At 44.6% G+C, this 25,706-nt stretch overlaps 3 protein-coding genes across 4 annotated transcripts in view; 1 reads left to right on the top strand and 2 right to left on the bottom strand.

The window, feature by feature from the left end:
* Positions 1-833: 833 nt before the first annotated feature.
* Positions 834-6,866, top strand: LOC121871734 (collagen alpha-2(I) chain-like). Its single transcript, XM_042374146.1, has 7 exons — positions 834-877; positions 1,626-1,814; positions 2,316-2,727; positions 3,015-3,286; positions 4,563-4,845; positions 5,391-5,708; positions 6,591-6,866. Exons 1-7 carry the CDS (start codon positions 834-836, stop codon positions 6,864-6,866), a joined length of 1,794 nt encoding a protein of 597 aa, XP_042230080.1.
* Positions 6,867-8,533: 1,667 nt separating this feature from the next.
* On the bottom strand, positions 8,534-10,255 carry LOC121871733 (proline-rich proteoglycan 2-like). Its single transcript, XM_042374145.1, has 3 exons — positions 9,886-10,255; positions 9,300-9,542; positions 8,534-8,757 (listed from the first exon to the last, which is right to left on the bottom strand). The coding sequence occupies exons 1-3, from the start codon at positions 10,253-10,255 to the stop codon at positions 8,534-8,536; spliced, it is 837 nt and encodes a 278-aa protein (XP_042230079.1).
* Positions 10,256-12,671: 2,416 nt separating this feature from the next.
* Positions 12,672-25,706, bottom strand: part of LOC121871889 (ornithine aminotransferase, mitochondrial-like) — a 31,265-nt gene continuing 18,230 nt past the window's right edge. For both annotated transcript variants that reach the window (XM_042374483.1, XM_042374482.1), the window contains exons 5-9: positions 22,396-22,489; positions 20,234-20,391; positions 18,372-18,464; positions 14,773-14,932; positions 12,672-14,579 (exon numbers count right to left, since the gene is read on the bottom strand). In XM_042374483.1, the coding sequence (XP_042230417.1) occupies positions 14,419-14,579; positions 14,773-14,932; positions 18,372-18,464; positions 20,234-20,391; positions 22,396-22,489 (666 nt within the window). In that variant the 3' untranslated portion in view covers positions 12,672-14,418. The remainder of the gene's footprint in view (positions 14,580-14,772; positions 14,933-18,371; positions 18,465-20,233; positions 20,392-22,395; positions 22,490-25,706) is intronic.

Below are 25,706 nucleotides of genomic sequence, written 5' to 3'. Positions count from 1 at the left end.
TGGATTGAACTTAAAATACCCTAGTTCTTTTAGAGACAAATGCCTTAACATTGCTAAGAAATCTTTTATAGAACTGATCCTAAACCTCCCCATGACAGTAAGAATCTCTTAGTTTTACCATTTAACAAAAATTTCTCGAAATTCTCTACAACTGAAAACCTGGACGTAAATGTAACGTTTAGTAATTCTTGCACTGTAAAACAAATGTTAATTAAGAACTCTCCCCAGCAATGCAGGTGGCTGCATTTACGAGGTTCCTTGCAAGTAATGTAATATTTTCTACTTAGGCCAGACAGGCAAAGATCTTATAACTAGACTTAAACAGCGTAAATATAGTGTTTGGACAGGCCAGAATCCAATGCTTTATTCATTCATATGAGAGATAATAAACATTGCATTGACTGGGATAATGCCTCCTCAGTCTTACCTTGTAATTCAGTTGTCAGCAGAACATTATAGAATCTAGTCTCATTAAACTTACAGTCTGTCTACATGAATTTGAGTAACGGCTTGTACAAATTGTCATTAAGAAGATTTGTAACTAGGTGAAAGGATTGGGTCACTACTTAATAACCTGAATATGGTGGACACCTGCTGTCCCTAGGACTTGATCTCACTCTCCCTTACTGTATATATTATCCTTGTCGATAATTACTCCTTAGTCTGTGGCACCAAATAAATTTTGAATTTATATGTTATACCAGTTTTGAGGTATACTGAATATACTACATGTATATATTGATATATAATTTGTATGTATTAAGTAAATCACTTTATGTTGTGTATTAGTTAGGTAAAATATGTATAGGGAAAATAGTTTGATAATTAGCAAAATGGTTTTGGCACTGTGTGGGTCACTGGTCCATGAGCTCAGCTGGTGAGTGGGGAAGAGGCAGATGAGCCTAGCTGGGGAGAGTGTGGGGTCCAAGTCTGGTACAGTTGGTTTGGACCTGGGATATATGTACAATATATGGAGATAAGTGTTTTTCTTTTTACTGTTCAAGTGTATGGTAAAGCTGAGTTTAGGGTTTAGGATAATTTTTCCTGTGGTTGTTTGTGTTTAAATTGTTCCTACTGAACTTGTCTTTGTAAACACATGCTTAATTTTATTATATTAAAGAATTATGCAGTGTATGATTCCTCCTCGATATGAATTAATCTAAGGCTTATTAAGAACCTGGCAGATATAATAATAGATTCATTAAAGTGTTTACAGGGCGGCCCCAGGGCCATATCAAGAGTGCCGCTCCCAGGGGTCCCTACCAAGGTGAATCCAGTGGCTCTTCAAGGGTGCCTCTCAGGGGCTCTACAGGGCAGCACCCCAGGGGCCTATCAGGGCGAGACCCCTAGGGGACCTTCCCAGGGCAGTGCCCTGAAGACTGTACAGAGGTAACACCCCCAGGGCCTTACCAAGGGTGGCACAGGGGCCCTACCAGGAGCAGTGCTCACTGAGGCAGTGCACGGGGCCCTATCAGGGGTGGCGCCCCAGGGCCCTACCGGAACGGTACCCCCAGGGACCTCCCATGAACCCTCATAAGGGCAACGCCCCAGGGGACCTTCAGGGATGGCTCCCCAGGGGCCTTCCATGAGCGGCTTCCCCATGGGGCTTAAAGTGCCACCTTCAGGTGCCCTACCAGAGGTGGCAACCACAGAGGTCCAAACCGAGATGACAACCCCAGGGCCCCACTAGAGTGGCATTCACTGGGCCCATACCAGGGGAATCCCAAGGGGCCCCTACCAGGGCAGTGCTCCCATGGGCCTGACAAGGACAAAATCCCAGAGGCCTACCAGTGGGAACCACCAAGGGCCCTAAAGTGGTTGGGCCCCAGGGGTGCTACAAGTGGTGGTGCTTCTAAGAGCGGTGGCTGGAGGGCCCTATGAAAGGCAGTACCCATAAGGGCCTTACAGGGCAGTGCCCTAGATTCCTATCTGGGGCGACGCCCCAGGGTGTTCCCCGGGGCCACACCTCCAGGGATCCTACCAACGGCTCCCTCCAGGGCTAACCATGGAAACTCCCCAGGGCCTCTATCTTCCTTGGTCGTGGTGTTGTACATATTACATGCGTTCTGCAATCCCTTAGCTACGATTGGTGGACTAAAATGTAAACCCGCCAAATTACAGCCAATAGGATAAGAGAGCAAACAGTCAGCACAACACCCCAACATATGTTTTCCTGTTGGATATTACAGTATTCTTCGTTACATTGTTCTGCATGTGATGATATTGGAAATGCAATGGGCGATGCATTTATTTAACGTCGCATTTCTCAGAGTTATAAATAGCACAAAAACAACCTACCCCTAAGGTCCCTACAGGGCGCCCACGGGGGCTAACAAGGCCGACGTCCCAGGGGCCATAACGTGGACAATGCCCAGGGGCCTAGCATGGACAACGCCACAAGGTACTCTCCCAAGGCGACGCCCCCAGGAACCCTCTTGGAACAGCTCACTCGGGGCCAACCCAAAATGGCATCCCAGGGGCCCTACCGGGGAGCCGCCCTCAGGGGCCTTTGAGGGGTCTTACCAGGGTGACGCCACCAGGGATCATACCAAGAGCGGCACCCTCAGGGGCCCTAATAGGGGCGGCACCTGGGGCCGTACCCGTGGTGGCGCCCACAGGGGACAACAAGGGACAGGTCCTCAAGGTCCCTACAGGGGTGGTCCCAGCGACCCTACCAGGCGTTCTCTGGAGCCCTACAAAGGCTGCACACCAAGGTTCCCTACCAGGGTGGGGCGCCTCATAGGGCCTAGGGCCGTCCACAGAGGCTCTATAATTTGCTTGGTCGTGGTGTCGTACATATACTTACATCCAACAATCCCTTACTTAACTGTGATTGGTGGACTAAAATGTAAACAAGCCAAATTACAGCCAATGGAGAGAAGGCAAACAGTCAACACATCACCCCAACTTATGTTTTCCTGTTGGATATTACAGTATTCTCCGTACATTGTCCTGGATGTGACGATATTGGAAATGCAATGGGCGATGCATTTATTTAACGTCGCATTTCTCAGAGTTATAAAAGCACAAAAACAACTGCCCCAGAGTTCCTACAGGGGCGACGCCCCCAGGGGCCCTACCATGGACAACGCCACCAGGTAACCATTCAAAGGCCACGCTCCCCAGAGACCCTCTTGGGACGGCCCCTCATGGGCCGACCAGGAAACGGCATTCCCAGAGACCTATGCGGGAGCCGACAACAGGGTCCTACCAGGGATGGCGTCCCCAGGGGCCCAACCAGGAGCAGTGCCACCAGAGGCCCTACACAGGGACGGGGTCCTCAGGGGTAATAGTGGTGAGGTCCCCAGGGCCCTACGGAACGGTTCTCCTAGGAGCCCTATTGGGACAGCACCACGAGAAAATCTATCAGGGTGGCACACTCTGGGACCTACTAGGAGGGACACCCACAGGGGCCATACCAGGGGTGGTGCGCACCCAGTGACCCTATATAGGGGAGGGGGACAAACCTAGGCATCCTACCAGGGAGGCCTACGAGAGTACCATGGGCGTGCCACAGAGGCTCTATAATTTGCTTGGTCGTGGTGTCGTACATATTACTTACATCCAACAATCCCTTACTTAACTGTGATTGGTGGACTAAAATGTAAACCCGCCAAATTACAGCCAATAGGATAAGAGAGCAAACAGTCAGCACAACACCCCAACATATGTTTTCCTGTTGGATATTACAGTATTCTCCGTTACATTGTTCTGGATGTGATGATATTGGAAATGCAATGGGCGATGCATGAATATAATGTCTCATTTCTCAGAGTTATAAATAGCACAAAACAACACTACCCTAAGGTTCCTACAGGTGCACGCCCATAGGGCCTAACAAGGCCGATGCCCCAAGGTCCTAGCATGGACAACGCCACCAGGTACTCTCCCAAGGGCGACGCCCCAGAGACCCTCTTGGGGCGGCTCACCAGGGCCAACCCAAAACGGCATTCCCAGGGGCCCTACCCGGGGAGCCGCCCACAGGGGACATACCCGGGGAGCTGCCCCACAGGGCCCCTACCAGGGTCCTTTTGAGGGACTTACCAGGGTGATGCCACCAGGATAGTACAGAGCGGCACCCTGAGGGGCACTATTAGGGGAGGCACCTACAGGGCCCCACTGCGGGTGGCACCCCACAGGACAACAAGGACGAGTTCCTCAGGTCCCTACAAAGGACGGGGTCCCCAGCGACCCTACCAGAGGAGGCGTTCCCAGGCCCACAAGAGCTGCACACCCAGATTCCCTACCAGGGGGGCCTCCAAGGGCCAACCAGGGCCAGTCCCACAGAGGCTCTATAATATGCTTGGTCGTGGTGTCCTACATATTGCATCCATCCAGCAATCCCTTACTTAACCGTGATTGGTGGACTAAAATGTAAACCCGCCAAATTTCAGCCAATAGGAGAAGAGAGCAAACAGTCAACACAACACCCCAACTTATGTTTTCCTGTTGGATTTCAGTATTCTCCGTTACATTGTTCTGGATTTAATGATATTGGAAGTTTATTTCTTTATCGTTGCATTTCTCAAAATTAAAAAAAGCACAAAAACAACTGCCCCCAGAGTTCCTACAGGGGCGAAGCCCACAGGGGCCCAACAAGGCCGACGCCCCCAGGGGCCTACGAGGGATAACGCCATAAGGGAACCATCCAAAGGGCCCCCCCCCCCCCAGAGACCATCTTGGGACGGCTCCCTCAGGGGCCGACCACGAAACGGCATTCCCATAGGCCCTACGCGGGAGCCGCATACAGGGGTCCTACCAGGGATGGCGTCCCCAGGGGCCCAACCAGGAGCAGTGCCACCAGGGGCCCTACAAGGGACGGGGTCCTCAGGGGTCATGAAAGGGGTGAGGTCACCCAGGGGCCCTACAAGGAACGGTGCTCGTAGGAACCCTATTATGGACAGCACCACTAGAAACACCTATCACGGGTGGCACCCTCTGGGACCTACTAGGAGGGACACCCAATGGGGCCCTACCAAGGGTGGCACACCCAGGGACCCTATATGGGGAGAGGGGGGGACACACCTAGGCACCCTACCAGGGAGGGGGCGCCTCCAGGGGCCTACATGAGACCTACCATGGGCGTCCCACAGAGGCTCTATAATTTGCTTGGTCGTGGTGTCGTACATATTACATACATCCAGCAGTCCCTTACTTAACTGTGATTGGTGGACTAAAATGTAAACCCACCAAATTACAGCCAATAGGAGAAGAGAGCAAACAGTCAGCACAACACCCCAACTTATGTTTTCCTGTTGGATATTACAGTATTCTCCGTTACATTGTTCTGAGTGTGATGATTATGGAAATGCAATGGGCTCTTTCTTTATCGTCGCATTTCTCAGAGTTATAAATAGCGCAAAAACAACTGCCCCCAAGAGTAACTACAGGGGCGAAGCCCACAAGGGCCTAGCAAGGCCGACGCCCCCAGGGGCTGTACCACGGACAACGCCACCAGGGAACCATCCAAAGGGCCACGCTCCCAGAGACCCTGTTGGGACGGCTCACTGAGGGGCCGACCACGAAACAGCATTCCCAGAGGCCCTACGCAGGAGCCGCCCACAGGGATCCTACCAGGGATGGCGTCCCCAGGTGCCCAACCAGGAGCAGTACCACCAGGGGCCCTACAAGGGATGGGGTCCTCAGGGGTCATAAAAGGAGCGAGGTCCACAGGGGCCCTACAAGGAACGGTGCTCCTCGGGGCCCTAGTAGGGACAGCACCACCAGAAAAGCCTATCAGGGGTGGCACCCTCTGAGACCTACTAGGAGCGACACCCACAGGGACCCTACCAGGGGTGGTGCTCCCAGGGACCCTATATGGGGGGAGGGGGGACACAGCTAGGCACCTTCCAGGGTGGGTGGGCGGTGCCTTCAGGGGCCTACAAGAGGCCTGCCATGGGCGTCCCACAGAGGCTCTATAATTTGCTTGGTCGTGGTGTCGTACATACTACATACATCCAGCAACCCCTTACTTAACTGTGATTGGTATACTAAAATATAAACCCGCCAAATTACAGCCAATAGGAGAAGAGAGCAAACAGTCAGCACATCACCCCAACTTATGTTTTCCTGCTGGATATTACAGTATTCTCCGTTACATTGTTCTCGATGTGATGATATTGAAAATGCAATGGGAGATGCCTTTATTAATGTCGCACAGGGTACCTACAGCGGCGATGTTTAGGGGTGCTGGTGGTAGAGTGGTACCGCGCTTGCCTTCGCAAGCGAGATGTCACGGGTTCAATTCCCGGGCCGGTGGAAGTTGTTTGGACATACTTCCTAGCCCCCATTAGTCCCTGTTCACCTCCAGTAAAGTAGGTACCTGGTGTAAATCGAAAGTTGCGAATTCGTATTCACGGAGATGTTGTTGGAGCTTCCAATATCCTAATGACATAAGCCATTGACTCTTCAGGCTTCTATGCCCTTGACTCTTCAGGCTTCTACGCCCTTAACTCATGAGACATAAAGGCAAGCATGAACTTAGCATGCTTCCCTGTTGGGCACTGTAAACGCTTCTGCGCTTCACCTTACACAAGGATGTAGGGAAGTGCCCAATAAAAAAATAATAAAAAAAGCGGCAATGTCGGCAGGGGCCTAGCAAGGCCGACGCCCGCAGGGGCTCTACCAAAGACAATGCCACCAGGGAATCTCGCAAGACGACTCCCCAGTATACCCTCATGGTGCTGCTCCCTCAGGGGCCTACCCAGAAACGGCAATCCCAGGGGCCCTACCAAGGGAGCTGCCCACAGACGTCCTACCAAGGGCCCTCTGCGGGGTACTACAAAGGGTGGCGTCCCGAGGGGCCCTACCAGGAGTGGCGCCACGAGGAACCCTACCAAGAATGGGACCTTCAGGGGCCCTACTAGGGATGTCACCAACAGGGGCCCTACCCGTGTTGGCCTCCACTTGGCCCTATAAGGGGTGGGGTTCACAGAGGCCCTACAAGGCGCAGGGTCCCCAGGGACCCTACAAGGGACGGTGCCCCTAGGGGCACTACCAGGGGAAGCGCCACCAGGAACCCTACCAGGTGTGGCACTCTCAGGGGCCCTACTAGGAGTGGAAACCCACAGGGGCCCTACCAAAGGTGGCGCTCCCAGGGGCCCCACAGGGGTGATGCACCCTGAGGAACAACTAGGAGGGGTGCCTCCAGGGGACTATGAGGGACCTACCAGGGGCGTCCCACAGAGGCTCTATAATTTGCTTGGTCGTGGTGTCGTACATATTACATACATCCAGCAATCCCATTGCATTTCCAATATCATCACATCCAGGACAATGTAATGGAGAATACTGTAATATCCAACAGGAAAACATAAGTTGGGGTGTTGTGCTGACTGTTTGCTCTCTTCTCCTATTGGCTGTAATTTGGCTTGTTTACATTTTAGTCCACCAATCATAGTTAAGTAAGGGATTGTTGGATGTATGTAATATGTACGACACCACGACCAAGCAAATTATAGAGCCTCTGTGGGACGCCCATGGTAGGTCTCATGTAGGCCCCTGGAGGCGCCCCCTCCCTGGTAGGGTGCCTAGGTGTGTCCCCCCCTCTCCCCATATAGGGTCACTGGGTGCGCCACCCCTGGTATGGCCCCTGTCGGTGTCCCTCCTAGTACGTCCCAGAGGGTGCCACCCCTCATAGATTTTTCTGTTGGTGCTGTCCCTAGTAGGGCTCCTAGGAGCACCGTTCCTTGTAGGGCCCCTGGGGACCTCGCCCCTTTCATGACCCCTGAGGACCCCGTCCCTTGTTGGGTCTCTGGTGGCACTGCTCCTGGTTAGGCCCCTGGGGACGCCATCCCTGGTTGGACCCTTGTGGTCGGCTCCCGCATAGGGCCTCTGGGAATGCCGTTTCCTGGTCGGCCCCTGAGGGGGCCGTCCCAAGAGGGTCTCTGGGAGCGTGGCCCTTTGGATGGTTCCCTGGTGGCGTGGTCCATGGTAGGGCCCCTGGGAGCGTCGCCCTTGCTCGGCCCCTGTGGGCTTCACCACTGTAGGAACTCTGGGGGCAGTTGTTTTTGCGCTATTATAACTCTGAGAAATGCGACGATAAAGAAATACCATTGCATTGCATCACATCCAGGACAATGTAACGGAGAATACTGTAATATTCAACAGGAAAACATAAGTTGGGGTGTTGTGCTGACTGCTTGCTCTCTTCTCCTATTGGCTGTAATTTGGCTTGTTTACATTTTAGTCCACCAATCACAGTTAAGTAAGGGGTTGTTGGATGTAAGTAATATGTACGACACCACGACCAAGCAAATTATGGAGCCTCTTTGGGACGGCCCTGGTTGGCCCTTGGAGGCGCCCCCTGGTAGGGAATCTGGGTGTGCAGCTCTTGTAGGGCCCCTGGGAACGCCTCCTCTGGTAGGGTCGCTGGGGACCCCGTCCTTTGTAGGGACCCTGAGGAACTCGTCCCTTGTTGTCCCCTGTGGGGTGCCACCACGGGTAGGGCCCCTGTAGGTGCCTCCCCTAATAGTGCCCCTCAGGGTGCCGCTCTTGTTACTATCCCTGGTGGCATCACCCCTGGTAAGTCCCCTCAAAAGGACCCTGGTAGGGGCCCTGTGGGCGGCTCCCCGGGTATGTCCCCTGTGGGCGGCTCCCCGGGTAGGGCCCCTGGGAATGCCGTTTTTGGGTTGGCCCCTGAGTGAGCCGCCCCAAGAGGGTCTCTGGGGGCGTCGCCCTTGGGAGAGTACCTGGTGGCGTTGTCCATGCTAGGACCCCTTGGGGCATCGGCCTTGTTAGGCCCTATGGGCGTCGCACCTGTAGGGACCTTAGGGGTAGTTGTTTTGTGCTATTTATAACTCTGAGAAATGAGACATTATATTCATGCATCGCCCATTGCATTTCCAATATCATCACATCCAGAACAATGTAACGAAGAATACTGTAATATCCAACAGGAAAACATATGTTGGGGTGTTGTGCTGACTGTTTGCTCTCTTATCCTATTGGCTGTAATTTGGCGGGTTTACATTTTAGTCCACCAATCACAGTTAAGTAAGGGATTGTTGGATGTAAGTAATATGTACGACACCACGACCAAGCAAATTATAGAGCCTCTGTGGCACGCCCATGGTAGGTCTCTCGTAGGCCTCCCTGGTAGGGTGCCTAGGTTTGTCCCCCCTCCCCCTATATAGGGTCACTGGGTGCGCCACCCCTGGTATGGCCCCTGTGGGTGTCCCTCCTAGTAGGTCCCAGAGTGTGCCACCCCTGATAGATTTTTCTGGTGGTGCTGTCCCTAATAGGGCTCCTAGGAGAACCGTTCCTTGTAGGGCCCCTGGGGACCTCACCACATTTATTACCCCTGAGGACCCCGTCCCTTGTAGGGCCTCTGGTGGCACTGCTCCTGGTTGGGCCCCTGGGGACGCCATCCCTGGTAGGACCCCTGTTGTCGGCTCCCGCATAGGGTCTCTGGGAATGCCGTTTCCTGGTCGGCCCATGAGGGGGCCGTCCCAAGAGGGTCTCTGGGAGCGTGGCCTTTTGAATGGTTACCTGGTGGCGTTGTCCATGGTAGGGCCCCTGGGGGCGTCGCCCCTGTAGGAACTCTGGGGGCAGTTGTTTTTGTGCTTTTTATAACTCTGAGAAATGCGACGTTAAATAAATGCATCGCCCATTGCATTTCCAATATCGTCACATCCAGGACAATGTAACGGAGAATACTGTAATATCCAACAGGAAAACATAAGTTGGGGTGATGTGTTGACTGTTTGCTCTCTTCTCCTATTGGCTGTAATTTGGCTTGTTTACATTTTAGTCCACCAATCACAGTTAAGTAAGGGATTGTTGGATGTAAGTAATATGTACGACACCACGACCAAGCAAATTATAGAGCCTCTGTGGGACGGCCCTGGTAGGCCCTATGAGGCGCCCCACCCCCTGGTAGGGAACCTTGGTGTGCAGCCTTTGTAGGGCTCCAGAGAACGCCTCCTCTGGTAGGGTCGCTGGGGACCCCACCCCTTGTAGGGACCTTGAGGAACCTGTCCCTTGTTGTCCCCTGTGGGGCGCCACCACGGGTACGGCCCCTGTAGGTGCCGCCCCTATTAGGGCCCCTGAGGGTGCCGCTCTTGGTATGATCCCTGGTGGCGTCACCCCTGGTAAGACCCCTCAAAGGGCCCCTGTGGGCGGCTCCCCGGGTAGGGCCCCTGGGAATGCCATTTTGGGTTGGCCCCTGAGTGAGCTGTTCCAAGAGGGTCTCTGGGGGCGTCGCCTTTGGGAGAGTACCTTGTGGCGTTGTCCATGCTAGGGCCCCTTGGGGCATTGTCCACGTTATGGCCCCTTGGGACGTCGGCCTTGTTAGGCCCCCGTGGGCGTCGCCCCTGTAGGGACCTTAGGGGTAGTTGTTTTTGTGCTATTTATAACTCTGAGAAATGCGACGTTAAATAAATGCATCGCCCATTGCATTTCCAATATCATCACATGCAGAACAATGTAACGAAGAATACTGTAATATCCAACAGGAAAACATATGTTGGGGTGTTGTGCTGACTGTTTGCTCTCTTATCCTATTGGCTGTAATTTGGCGGGTTTACATTTTAGTCCACCAATCGTAGCTAAGGGATTGCAGAACGCATGTAATATGTACAACACCACGACCAAGGAAGATATAGAGGCCCTGGGGGAGTTTCCATGGTTAGCCCCTGGAGGGAGCCGTTGGTAGGATCCCTGGAGGTGTGGCCCCGGGGAACACCCCTGGGGGCGTCGCCCCAGATAGGAATCTAGGGGCACTGCCCTGGTAAGGCCCTTATGGGTACTGCCTTTCATAGGGCCCCTCCAGCCACCGCTCTTAGAAGCACCACCACTTGTAGCACCCCTGGGGCCCAACCACTTTAGGGCCCTTGGTGGTTCCACCACTGGTAGGGCCTCTGGGATTTTTGTCCTTGTCAGGGCCCATGGGAGCACTGCCCCTGGTAGGGCCCCTTGGGATTCCCCCTGGTATGGGCCCAGTGAATGCCACTCTAGTGGGGCCCCTGGGGTTGTCATCTCGGTTTGGACCTCTGTGGTTGCCACCTCTGGTAGGGCACCTGAAGGTGGCACTTCTTTAAGCCCCATGGGGAAGCCGCTCATGGAAGGCCCCCTGGGGGAGCCATCCCTGGAAGGTCCCCTGGGGGCGTTGCCCTTATGAGGGTTCATGGGAGGTCCCTGGGGGTACCGTTCCGGTAGGGCCCCTGGGGGCGCCACCCCTGATAGGGCCCCTGGGTGCACTGCCTCAGTGAGCACTGCTCCTGGTAGGGCCCCTGTGCCACCCTTGGTAAGGCCCTGGGGGGGGGGGTGTTACCTCTGTACAGTCTTCAGGGCACTGCCCTGGGAAGGTCCCCTAGGGGTCTCGCCCCTGATAGGGCCCCTGGGGGTGCTGCCCCTGTAGAGCCCTGAGAGGCACCCTTGATAGAGCCACTGGATTCACCTTGGTAGGGACCCCTGGGAGCGGCACTCTTGATATGGCCCCTGGGGGCGCCGCCCCTGGTAAACACTTTAATGAATCTATTATTATATCTGCCAGGTTCTTAATAAGCCTTAGATTAATTCATATCGAGGAGGAATCATACACTGCATAATTCTTTAATATAATAAAATTAAGCATGTGTTTACAAAGACAAGTTCAGTAAAGGAACAATTTAAACACAAACAACCACAGGAAAAATTATCCTAAACCCTAAACTCAGCTTTACCATACACTTGAACAGTACAAAAGAAAAAACACTTATCTCCATATATTGTACATATATCCCAGGTCCAAACCAACTGTACCAGACTTGGACCCCACACTCTCCCCAGCTAGGCTCATCTGCCTCTTCCCCACTCACCAGCTGAGCTCATGGACCAGTGACCCACACAGTGCCAAAACCATTTTGCTAATTATCAAACTATTTTCCCTTCTATACATATTTTACCTAACTAATATACAACATAAAGTGATTTACTTAATACATACAAATTATATATCAATATATACATGTAGTATATTCAGTATACCTCAAAACTGGTATAACATATAAATTCAAAATTTATTTGGTGCCACAGACTAAGGAGTAATTATCGACAAGGATAATATATACAGTAAGGGAGAGTGAGATCAAGTCCCTAGGGACAGCAGGTGTCCACCATATTCAGGTTATTAAGTAGTGACCCAATCCTTTCACCTAGTTACAAATCTTCTTAATGACAATTTGTACAAGCCGTTACTCAAATTCATGTAGACAGATTCGGTAAGTTTAATGAGACTAGATTCTATAATGTTCCTGCTGACAACTGAATTACAAGGTAAGACTGAGGAGGCATTATCCCAGTCAATGCAATGTTTATTATCTCTCATATGAATGAATAAAGCATTGGATTCCTGGCCTGTCCAAACACTATATTTACGCTGTTTAAGTCTAGTTATAAGATCTTTGCCTGTCTGGCCTAAGTAGAAAATATTACATTACTTGCAAGGAACCTCGTAAATGCAGCCACCTGCATTGCTGGGGAGAGTTCTTAATTAACATTTGTTTTACAGTGCAAGAATTACTAAACGTTACATTTACGTTCCAGGTTTTCAGTTGTAGAGGAATTTGCGAGAAATTTTTGTTAAATGGTAAAAACTAAGAGATTCTTACTGTCATGGGGAGGTTTAGGATCAGTTCTATAAAAGATTTCTTAGCAATGTTAAGGCATTTGTCTCTAAAAGAACTAGGGTATTTTAAGTTCAATCCAATATATTAGATATACAGGTACAGTATTTATATTCCAATTCAATGAATTCTGGACTGCCTATTCGTAGAGCATGCAAAAATATTGAAGAGTATACAATACTGACTGACTATTATGGTGGGCAGAATAATAATGAATATATGAACACACATTAGTAGGTTTCCTATAAATACTGAACTAAAAGGTGTTACTTACTCTGTGGAGGCAACTGTAATTCAGTTGCCTCTGACCAAGAAGTAGTGTTAGGGCTATACTGTTATTCTAAATTAATTGAACCAGGAGGTGAAACACATTCATGCCATATTTTACGTGTAACTAAGAGTGTGCCGACTAATTTGTATATTTACCAAGATACTATAAGTATGCTTACACATTTGTATATATGCCAAGATAGCAGACAGGTAGAGTATTGAAAACCCTTAAGTGTTCCCTGATTATATAGTAGGTGGCCAGGGTGTTGTTTCAGTATGTCACATCTGATATTTTGTGTTTAGTGAAAAACTATACTAGTACAAAATGTTATCACAAATTAAAGTACAACTTGCCAATGAGTTTGTGTACTTCTCCTTCCTACGGTGTACCTCACCTGTAAGGGTGCCTGAAACACCCAAATTTTCCAGTAAAATGACACTTCCCTTAAATCCCAAATTTGCTGGAAAAATGACACCAATGCTCTTCAAGAGCGAGGTGCTTCCTTGTTTGGAGTACAGGTATTCCTTGCTATACGAACGTTTGAGTAACAAAAATCCGCTGGGATGGCCACATGCCCCTAGTGCTCTCCCTAACCATGCTGAGATAGAATTGATGTTATCATTATTCTTCAACTTGTAATTTTGGATAGATAAACATAACTTTTTCATATTTCTTTTCATTCAGTTCCATGCACACCCAATCTTGCATACAAAATAGGTAAAAAGGTCAATAATAATTACCCTAAGGTTAAAAAACAGAGGGAATAAACATTTCTTTGTGTGCGAGACCGGGAGGAGGAGCATTGCTAAGGGTCAGGAGAGTAATCCCAGCTGGGCTAGATTGCTATGGCAAGGCTTGAGGGTGGCCAGGTATGACACAGCCAGCATCAATGCAAATGGTAGCTGTATTAAACTTTGATTTAGCTTTTCATTAATGGGGTTAGTTGCTAGGAATTGAAGAAAAGGTTCAAATTATAAGGAGCTTGAGCTTCATTTTTTTTTGTTTTTTGTTTTTGTTTTTACAAAAGCGATCAGTTTGGACATTAAGACACCATCTGACAAGCATATTCTTTCCCCTTACCTTATCCAGGAAGGACCTTCAGTATTCAAAAGTATCAAAAATCCATGACAAAACCACTAGAAGCTGCCCTCCTTCACAGGTAAACAACATTCTCTCATCCTCATGAATGAATAGACCTACAGTATATAAATTCTTTGTCTCACTGTTGGCAAGTATAAAGTTTGATGAAATTAGTAAATGTCTTCAATAAAAAAATTGTCTTCTGATATTTTCAACTTAAACTTGGTTATAAATTAATGATCAAAATATCAGCATACCTGAATACTGCACTGTCAAGCCCTGCATACTATATTTACTGCACAGGGAATTATGTATACGTAACTTGTTCAAAATGTTGCCTAACCAATCTGTCAATTACTTGCTAGATTACAGAAAAATATCATACCTCATTTAATATACGGTAAAAAAGATCCACAAATAATTTGTGCCAAGTACCATAGAATCAGCAAGAAGAGAAACCTGCTAGAAAGATAAGATAGTGTTCTTGATAATATCAATACACTCCTTTATTTCTTCTTCATTGATGCAGAGTGGAGGAGCAAATCGGATGATGTGTCCGTGTGTGGGTTTAGCCAACAGCCCATTGTTCTTAAGTTGTAAACACACATCCCATGCATCAAACTCTGTCAAAAATCAAAATGGCTTATAAGATGTTAATAAAAAAATAAAAAAAATAGTACAGTACAAAAATTACAAAAAATTGTTGTTTTGTTGTCGTATGCTATGTGATTATGTGAAATGTCATTACATTTGTTGAAACCAATACAGTATATTGAAGAAAACCCAAGTTCACACCGACTTTTGCTTAGAACTTACCCTTGTTAATGACAATAGCATTCAGTAGTCCTCGTCCCCGCACCAAAGAAACCACCTCCTTGGGTAACTTGAAGAGCTCTGAACGAAGAAGGATTCCCATTTTTTCAGCATTTTCTGCCAATTTCTCTTCCTCCATCACTTGCAAGGCTGCTAGACCAACCTGAATTGGGGTTCATATTTTTATAAACCTGTAAGTTCATGTAAGTTTACTCCCAGCCAATCTTACTTTTTTGCACTGTTACTATGTTGCAATACCCTGTAGTACAGGATGACAATCCCTTATCTGAAATCCTTGGGGCCAGATGCATTTCGGATTTTGGAATTGTTCGGATTTCAGAATGGTTAGTTTAGTTGTTTTTTTTTCCAGGGATCAGCCCACCCGGGCACAGGTCACTGACCCACATTGGAGCTTGGGGGGCGAAATTATAATAATAATTATAATAATAATGAATTATAGGTCTAGGTTGTTTCTCACTGTTGATCTTGTATTTCCTTATTATTATTATTATTTTATTGTTACAGTATTATTGTTATTATTTTCGCCCCCTCCCCCCCAGGCCCTTATGTGGGTCAGTGACCAGTGCCCGGGTGGGCTGATCCCTGTTAAGAAAAAAGAATAAATGAATAAATACAAAAATGCAAAGCTTTGCTCCACAAAAAAAATTAAGGTTTTCAGAGGTTTTCGGAATTTTGGATAAGGGGTTTAACTAATTACGTTAACTAATTACCCCGCAATCGAATCGTGGACTATATATTTGAAATCAGCATGCACTGGAGTACCTACAACGTGATTTTCAACAAAATACAATTTTTGGGCCAAAACTGTCGAAAAGGTAAGCCTTACCCCCTTGGTAATTTTTCGCCCAAAATATACTTTTTTCACAGAATTGAAATTTAAGGGGTTTAACTAATTAAGTACTTTCAGAAAAACACATTAACACCAAAATCGCACTTTGGAAACCCATAGTTGGCGAGTAATTAGCATTGAAAAATATAATTAAATTCTCCAAGGGTCATTACAGCCACTAATTACCCCACAATCGAATCGTGGACCATATATTCGAAATCAGCATGCTCTGGAGTACTTATACTGTATGACCTTCTCCCCACCTTGTCATTATATACCATATTTGTATCACTTATGTTACCTGTCCATTATTTGCCAATCAAGTGATCCATTCCCAATTATGTATCTATATTTTCAGTCTTCTGGCTGCCAAGCGCTTTCAATAAACCATTAATTATTATTATTATTACACAAACAAATTTGACATATTAACATCAACGATTAGTTTGTTATGAAGAAAAATGAGGAAAGCAAGAGAAAGTCATCCAATATATAAGCTGTTCATTAAGTATTTTTGTATAACCTAAGATTTAGGCTTGGTAAAAATACCGTATATACTCGTCTATAACCCCCCCTCGTTTATAGGTCGACCCTGATTTTTTGACCAAGAAATCGTTAATTTACGATATTCCTCGTTTATAGTTCGACCCACGTTTTTGAGGGTAATGGAACAACAAAACCTTCACTAAAAACGCTCTACGTCCTATAAACTGAGGCTCGCCGTGCCTGAAACACGAGTGCCGAAGGCAAATTGTTTACCATTTATTATTACGACACTTTACACTGAAACGCGGGTAGTTTCAACAAAAATATTGTATATTTCCATTCAAGTATTTATTCAAGTCAATTAGGAGGGAATATTATTGTAATACAACAGTTTTTTAACTAAACCATTCGAAAAGCGATTACGGTAACATCTTTTGAACGAAAGAAAGCGAAAGTCATTGTTTTCGTCACGATTTTATCCCACTTTCTACTGTAATACGTACGTAATTTCAGCAAAAATATTATATTTCCGTGAATGTATTATATCAAGCACAGTATGAATAGAATATCATTGTAATAAAACAAAATTTTAACAGAAAACTATTAAAAAAACGAGTAACATCTCAAAAACAGAAGCTTAGGGAAAGTCTTTTGTTTTCGTCATGTATTTTATCCTATTTTACATTGAAATACATCACGTTTCAGCAAAACTACTATTTATTTCCGAGAATATATTCATTCAGGCGCAGTTTAGGTAAAATATACATGTGATGTAATAGTTTTTTAACTGAAAACGATTCGAAAAACACGTACCCTCTAGTCCTGTTCAAGGAGAGGACTGGGAGAAGCTGTTTGGTGCTGCAGGCGATGACAAGGAAAATGATTTTGATGGATTTTAATGAAAATATTCAGAAATATGGTATCGTAGTATTTATTCAAGTCAATTAGGATAGAATATTATCGTAATACAACAGTTTTTTAACTGAAAACCATTCGAAAAGCGATTAAGGTAACATCTTTTGAACGAAAGAAAGCGAAAGTCTTTGTTTTCGTCACGATTTTATCCCACTTTCCACTGTAATACATACGTCATTTCAGCAAAAATATTACAGTTCCGTGAATGCATTATATCAAGCACAGTATGAATAGAATACCATTGTAATATAACAATATTTTAACCAAAAACTATTAAAAAAACGAGTAACTTCTCTTGAACATCGGAAGGTTAGGTAAAATCTTTTGTTTTCGTCATGTATTTTATCCTATTTTACATTAAAATATATCACGTTTCAGCAAAATTACTATTTATTTCCGAGAATATATTCATTCAGGCACAGTTAAGGTAAAATATACATGTGATGTAACAGTTTTTTAACTGAAAATGATTTGAAAAACACGTGTACCGTCTAGCTGATACAGCTGGTGGTGCGTGATGCGTCGTCGTAAACAATAGGAGGTTGAAGTAGATTACCGGGTATTACATTAAGTGTGAAATATCGAAAAGGTTTTTATTACCGGTATTTTTTGTAGATCAATGAGAACTGTGATACCGTATATGATATGATAAGTTAGCCAGTGCTAAGAACTTCAACATAGGCTGCTGAAAGCACGTTGTAAGGTAATTTAGCCTATTTTAAGCTGGTGAGCTTCATTTGCTGAAGGAACTGCACAACTTTTCATTACTAATTGGTACATATTTTACGTTTCCATTGTTTACTGGCAGTAAATGGTAATTATTTTTCATGTCTGAAGCTAAAAGTTGCTCCTCGCCCTTCCCATCATGCACGGGTTCAACCTAACAAAACTATTACGCATGTATAGGACGACCCCCAATTTTTGGCCTAAAAATTTGGTCCTAAAAACTCAAACTATACACGAGTATATACGGTACCTGTAAACATTTAGTGTCTGGATACTTGCCTATAAGTTATCCTGATCCCCATTGTCTTTGATGGTTGTAGATTTGGTGTGTAAAGTTATTTACTGATCCAGAGAAGACAATTAAATTATGACCATTTCCCCAACTGATTTATCATGTCTTTTGCTGTTTAATGGAAAGATTTAAAATACAGTACAGTAAAAGCATAATATAAAGGCTTATCATAATCTGATTCATCCATATATTGTACCATGTACCATTGTATCATGTACACATGATATAAGTTAGCATGAGTGATTAGTGGTAACCTAATAACAGGGAAGGTGACACAGAGGCAAGTGTGTGTATAAGTGAAAGGTAGTGGAGGCATCCCAGGTACTGCATTACCTTGCAGCCAAGGGGGTTGCCACCATAGGTTGAGCCATGTTCCCCTGGCTTGATACACATCATGACTTCATTATCTGCCAACACTGCAGACACCTGTAAATTAATGAAAGGTTTCCTTCATTTATGCATATATACACAGCTTAATATAGTGTCTTCCTTAAATGACACCTTAATCATAATGTGTTCATATAAATAAACCTACAATACATCCCATCATTAATCCAGCACTGCATCACATTACAGTACCTGTACTACCTTCTTTAATAATCACTGCAAATTAACAAGTTCTCTGAAAAATATGTGATTTGTCTCTACTTATCCTACATACAAACATAACTTGGGATATCTTTTCTGTAAATCCAAGTGAACTTTTGTTTAGAGGTCAGTTCAATGCAAGACATTTTTCAGAGTGTATTAGTAAGTGATTGTCTATGCCCTAACCATGCAGATGTCTACTTGAGAGGAAAACATTAGTAGTTCCTAGGGGAGTAAGTGAGAGCTATAATTACTGCCATAATATCTAAACAAGAAAATTTTGGGTTGTTCTCATAATAGTGCACAATTACTATATTTGTGCCATGTTTGATTTACATTACAGTACATAATTCACCTAAATGAGTTTCACATTAACGATTCATCACAATAACGACAGTCGTAACCGATCGCCCAAGCGGCTAATGAGCCGATCAATGGTGAAAAGGATAAAAGTAAAAAAGTAATGAAATGTGACACCTCAACACATTAACGATACATTTCAACACAATAACGATCAGTAGCACAAGTTGATAGTCACTCTGGGTGGCCATCTTGATGATGTAAGTGGGTTTGTTTTGATCTGAGTGTGTGAACAGGAGGGAGGGAGATGAAGGCGCTGTTGGTGATAATGTTCAAGATTTACCTGAGTGGGATCTGTTAGATGATTTACCACTAGACTTCACTGGCTTTGAGACTGAAGGATCAATTGGTGGTGGTGGTGCTGGGGAAGCAGCACAGTATGAGTTCAAGGAGTGTTTAAAGGTTAGTTATTATTAGTTATTAACTCTACATGCAGTATTATGTGTGTGAATAAAAGGTAATTGTTTGTGGGGGTTTTAAGGATTATAGTGGGTAGAAGTATCTGAGGGCTAGTCCCAATTGACGGGGTTAGGGACCGACGACCAGGTCGGAAGTCGAATTGGTCGTAAGTCGAAATGTGAAAATACCTGTACTCACCACATTAACGACTGATTTCATGGTACCAATTAGTCATTAAAGTGAAGTATGGACTGTATGATATTTTAACTACCATGAGTCTCGGCCCAAATTTATATATTGGACAACCATAACATCAGGATCCTGAATGCCCAAACTGTGTGTGGCAGTAAAATAATTATTATCCTGTACATGTACAAAACACTAAATATACTGTGGTAAATAAAGCTTTCATGAATACAGTTCCAGTAAGTTACATGTACAAAACTAAATTTAGAAACAACACATTAAATTTACAGGATTGTAATGCATTATCAATTGGCTGTTTGCTTTGCTTGTACAGTACTTTGCATATTTATTCAACAACTGTGCTCCTAACAAATACAAAACAACCCGTCAATTGTCCATGTTTTTGCAGATACAGTATTGCACTTAAAATTAATTTGATGGCTCTTTGGCAAATGTGAACACTTGGTAAATAAATATTTGAAATGGTAGACCAAGTTACTGATGGTGGAAAGGACTAAGCCCAGTGTTTAATTCAGGTACATTAGGAAGACAAATGGTCGGGAAATTCATTAATCTTCCCGTTTTGTTTTGAATACAATGCCGGTTATACAGTATAGAATACATTAATATAGGGTAGAAGGTTTTAGGAGTGGTATACATACCGGGTAGACACCCCCAGAGAGAGCTTTGCCAAGGATGAGGATGTCTGGCCTGACATTCTCATAGTCGACAGCTAGGCGGCGGCCTGTGCGTGCTAGACCTGTCTGCACTTCATCTGCGATCCACAATACATTGTGGTGGCTACACAGCTCCCGGATCCCTGCATCACATCTCAAATCAGTTCCTGCCTCCACACCACTAACTCTTTATGCCTGAACATATGCCTCCTCTCATGGAATCCATACCTTATACCATTCCCTCTTGAGTCAGATCCTGCATCAACTTAGGCATTTGCTTTTTAATCTACACATGCAGGGGCTGATCTGGGGGAAGGGGGTGTCCTGAGAGTCCAGCCCCCCTTTTCATCAGAAAACTCCAATATTTTTTTCTTTAATGCAGTATTGTACTCAGGCATTTTTGTATAGTAACAAGTAATTACTATTGACCTCAGAATATTTTCTGTGCTCGCCATGTTCCCCCACACACAACTTCTTGGACACCCCCTTTGATATTCCTGGATCTGCCCCCGATATGACACATTGGTCACATCTGGACCATCTCTGCATATGGCACATTGGTCACATATGGACCATCTATATATATGACACATTGGTCACATATGGACCATCTATATATATGACACATTGGTCACATCTGGACCATTTATATATATGACACATTGGTCACATATGGACCATCTATATATATGACACATTGGTCACATCTGGACCATTTATATATATGACACATTGGTCACATATGGACCATTTATATATATGACACATTGGTCACATATGGACCATCTATATATATGACACATTGGTCACATCTGGACCATCTCTGCATATGACACATTGGTCACATATGGACCATCTATATATATGACACATTGGTCACATATGGACCATCTATATATATGACACATTGGTCACATATGGACCATCTATATATATGACACATTGGTCACATCTGGACCATCTATACATATGACACATTGGTCACATCTGGACCATCTATACATATGACACATTGGTCACATCTGGGCCACCTATACATATGACACATTGGTCACATCTGGGCCACCTATACATATGACACATTGGTCACATCTGGACCATCTATACATATCCCTAAGACTTTGTCTTGAAAACAATGATGCACTTTCAAAACTTACACCTGATACAGCTCAGTGTATTTCATGACAGTAAAATATAAAGTATTCTAAACGAATTATAAATTTTCAAAGCTCATTAATTAATAATAATAAATCAAATTTTAAGATTTAGAACCCAGATCCTTAACCAGAATGTACAGAAATACCTTTGTATGAAATTTGAACAAAATCTAATTTGTAACCCCACATGCCAAAAAAAGCAAGGTACTGTATTAGGTCGGGCATCTCTTTCAGCCACAGTGTAATTGACTGTATGTGAGGTAAGCTGAACATTTGAGAGAGGAATGATCAAAGGTTCATAAAAATGAATACCAATGAATTTTCAGGGTTATTTCTTGGTGCGAGTCCTATGAACACTGGTATGGCCAGGACTGTGTGCAATGTAGAGCCAGTACTTAATGAAAAAAGCTTCAAAGGATGAACAAGGGCATTACTAAATATGAATGGTCTATCCCTCAAAGCTTATCAGTGATGCGCCCCTCCCCCACCTGAAGTACTGTCTGGTCTGCAAGATATGCTGCAGACTGTCAGCCGATTGATAATGTCAAAAACCAGGCCACTAAACTGGTGCCAGCACTCCAGCACCTCTGGTATCAAGAGTTAAAACACCTGCATTTACCTAGCTGATACTATAGATGGGCAAGGGGTGACTTGATAGGAATTTATAAGCACCTCCGAGACATAACCCAGTCAAGTGATCGTATCTGGAGCCAGTAGATGTCCATGCCACTAGAGGTCACAGTCTCAAGTTAAAAATGACCTGATAGACAGTGTTATAATGGTGACATTCAATGTGAGCTCATTTAATAAAGTACCAGACTTAGCCAACACTGGTTCAAGTATATTCTACAGTCAGTACATGCCAACACGCACATAAAAGAAATATGAACCAACACCCAAACAGCTAACAGGATGATCAGTGGCAAAGAGGATAAAGTAGAGCACAGTATGACTGCAGTACTAAAAAGAATGTGTGGGTAGATTACTCACCTTTGAGGTAGCCTTCAGAGGGAACGACAACTCCAGCCTCGCCTTGGATGGGTTCCACCATAAAGGCAGCCACTGTGGGATCTGACACTGCAGCCTGTTCACATAGACACATTTGTTTAGCATATCTTACATTTACATGACATGAAGAACTTTGTATATATAATGTCAAATAATGTAATACTTGAATGGCTAAATATTTCATAAATTTATTAAACAAAACAATGACATCCTTTCTCAGTCCTTATTGAGAAATAGTAGTAACAGAGCTCGATTGTTAAACTGTAAGGGGACTTTTGTGTGTTGGGTGTGATGGTAGAACAATGACCCAGAATCCAGTAAGAGTGGGGCACACTTTACACCTCCACCCTGACTGGATTACTAACTTCAGTCTGGGATATAAATTGTATACTCACACTATCTATGCATAATGCATAACTGCAGTCCTGCACGGTCTATGTACATTTTTTATATAGCCACAATGTCTATGCACAGTGCGAGCTCTTTCAAGACAAGACTTGACCAACACTGGAGCGGGTTCAGGTACATTCAGGAGCCGGTGCATGCCCAGTACATGCCAACAGTGCGTGACAGAGACGTGACCGATCGCCCGGGCGGCTAGCGAGCCGACCTTTTGGTGAAGATAAATGAAAAGGAAAGGTAATCAGAGACGTGACCGATCGCCCAAGCGGCTAACAAGCCGATCAGTGGCGAAGAGGATAAAAGTAAAAAAGTAATAAGGGTTGCCCCTTGTGTATGAGGATGGCCGACCCTTAAGGCCACCTAGGCGTGAGTTTGTTTAAGGTGTAGAAGCTGTTGCCAACACAACAACCACACCCCAAGTCAACAAGTTGCTTGACCCAGTGTCAAGGAATAGTCGCAAAAGACCGAACTACTCGCCAACTGCACTGGCTAACCATTAAGCCGGAACATGATCCGCAAATTAATTAACATACAGGTTCCCAATTACTGCTGGGTAGACAGAGGCAATGGCAGAAAGAAACTTGCCCATAGTTTCACCCTGACTGGGAATAGAACCCGAGACCACTCAGATGTGATGCAAGCATGCTGACCACTACACCACAGGGTGCCATTTTGCTTGTATGTATACCCACACTGTCTATGTACACTGTTTGTATGCCTGTACTGTCTATCTGCACTGTTTGTATACCTGTACTGTCTACCTGCACTGTCTACCTGCACTGTCTATGTGCATCATTTGTATACCTGCACTGTCTATGTGTACTCAGTAAAAAAAAAGTATCTTTCAGGAAGGGTCCAATGAATTTGGAACTGAACAATCGTGTTGTCTCGCTTGGGTTGGTAGGCATGATTGCGAGACATTTCGTACCTATTATGGTAGGGTCAATTTAGTTATTTAATTCAAAATATAAAATTAGTTCATTGCAATGTGACTGGTGAATAACAGTAGGCCTCTTGGCCCTTTATAAAAAACTGTTGTTCGTGGTGTTATTTTGTTTCCCACAAGAAATGTAAATACTGTATACATATATATTTTTTTACCGAGTGTATATTGTTTGCACACCTGCAGTGTCAATGTACACCATATACCTGAACTGCCTATGTATACTGTTTGTATACCTATACTGTATGGATACACTGTTTGTATACCTGAACTGTCAAGTACAATGCTTGTATACCTGCACTATCTGTATACTGTTTGTATACCTGCACTCAAGTGTTTATACTGTATACAATGTATACCTGCATTGTCTATTTACCATGTACAGTACTCTATGCCAAATCAATGTAAACTTTATTATGATTTTAATGACTTAATATTTATTTATCTATCTACCACACAGCTACTGCAAATGACAATTCTCATTTGGCCTCATTAATTCTCTCAGATTCGGAGCCTGAGTCACATACGTGCGTGAAAACTTAGGCTCAGCCTCAGAGGTTTTTCCGAAAAATAGTCGATTCTTTTTTTTTTAGGGCTCATTTCACTGCCATGGAATTGTTTTATTAATTGTAATGGGGTCTCTTCTAATGTAAAAGTGTCATGAAAATTGTATGAAACCATAAAAAAATAAAAATTCTTAAAATTTAAGCCACTTTTTTCGATAAAGGTAAAAAAAGTAGGAAATGTTTAGTAACATCTCGATTTCCATTCAAATTTTCATTGTATTATGTTTCATTGATATGTACTATATACCAAAATAAAGAACAAAGCTTGTTAAATATCGTGGTATAAGGAAAAATAATAGAACAAAAATTCATGGAATAATTAAAGGGCCGATCGGCGCACCCTCCTCTCGCTCTAATGGCCAGAGCGACACTGGGTTCATGCTGTGCTGCCACACACACATGATGACCAAGACCATCTCCAGGAAGGTGATAAGGCCCACACAAAGAAAACGACATCTGTCAAATGGCGTCCAAAGTTCAGTCAGTTTCACCGAATAGTTTTTGAGTTATTTGAAAATATAGCCCATTGGACGTTGGCGTAGCAAAGCCAAGCGTAAGTTTTTTTTTGCCTTTTATGTTCGACGCCACAATGGCGTCGTGCAAGGCCGAGAGGGTTAATATTACTATTATTATATTTTAGCCCCCCCCCCTCTCTTGTTGTAAACAGGCTCACTGTAACAAACACTAATCTAAAACTAATCTAATTCTAGCTGTAACTTTGAGTGAGACAAGACACATTTGTCTACCAATTTCACTTCTGTTGTAAAGAAGTAAAATGTCAGGCCTTTTATATTGTGCACTGAGGGTTGATGGTGTACAGTAGAGCATGGAAGAGAAAATTTATCCTGGTCTTGGAGTTAATAATGTTTAAGAAAAAAAAAAAAAAAATCTTATATTACTGTACATGTATCAAAGCACCAATTGAAAAAAAAATAAAATAAAAATATCCAAGAAACCAAAAAGAATTATGATTTCATTAGCAATGGTAAGTGAAATTTAAAACTATCTATTTGCAGTACAGAATGTATCTATTCAAACAGTGCTCAGTGAAAGACAAAATAACAGAAATATGGTAAATTTAAAAGTTATCTATACATTACTGTGTAATAGTACAGTATCATATCTTGAATAACTTTAACCACCACTGCTGAGAGAAAAAAGTGGTTTCCAAAATGTCTAAAAATTAGAAGAGAAAAAAGTGATTTTGTACTTGATACTGGTCAACTAATACAGTACAGTCAGCCCTCACTTTACGCGGTTAATTCAACCCACAGGGTACCGCGGGAAGTGAGAAACGCGTAAAGTGAACAACATAACATATGGGATTAATTGAAATAGAGGCCGGGCCGACCCCCAAACTCCACTTTTTGACGACACACAAC

The sequence above is a fragment of the Homarus americanus genome, unplaced genomic scaffold (assembly GCF_018991925.1).
Source record: "Homarus americanus isolate GMGI-L3 unplaced genomic scaffold, GMGI_Hamer_2.0 scaffold39675, whole genome shotgun sequence".
NCBI lineage: Eukaryota > Metazoa > Arthropoda > Malacostraca > Decapoda > Nephropidae > Homarus > Homarus americanus.
This window is presented reverse-complemented; position numbering and strand designations above follow the sequence as displayed.

Excerpts from the sequence above, each read along its gene's own strand:
- LOC121871734 (XM_042374146.1), top strand. The coding sequence starts at position 834 with ATGGTTTTGGCACTGTGTGGGTCACTGGTCCATGAGCTCAGCTG. Across the intron at positions 4,846-5,390 it reads CCTCAGGGGTCATGAAAGGG|GGGCGAAGCCCACAAGGGCC; the intron begins GTGAGGTCACCC and ends GAGTAACTACAG. Across the intron at positions 5,709-6,590 it reads CGGTGCTCCTCGGGGCCCTA|GGGCCTAGCAAGGCCGACGC; the intron begins GTAGGGACAGCA and ends CAATGTCGGCAG.
- LOC121871733 (XM_042374145.1), bottom strand. The coding sequence starts at position 10,255 with ATGCCCCAAGGGGCCCTAGCATGGACAACGCCACAAGGTACTCTCCCA. Across the intron at positions 9,543-9,885 it reads TACAAAGGCTGCACACCAAG|AGTTCCTACAGGGGCGACGC; the intron begins GTTCCCTACCAG and ends AACTGCCCCCAG. Across the intron at positions 8,758-9,299 it reads AAGGGACGGGGTCCTCAGGG|GTGCGACGCCCATAGGGCCT; the intron begins GTAATAAATGTG and ends AGGTCCCTACAG.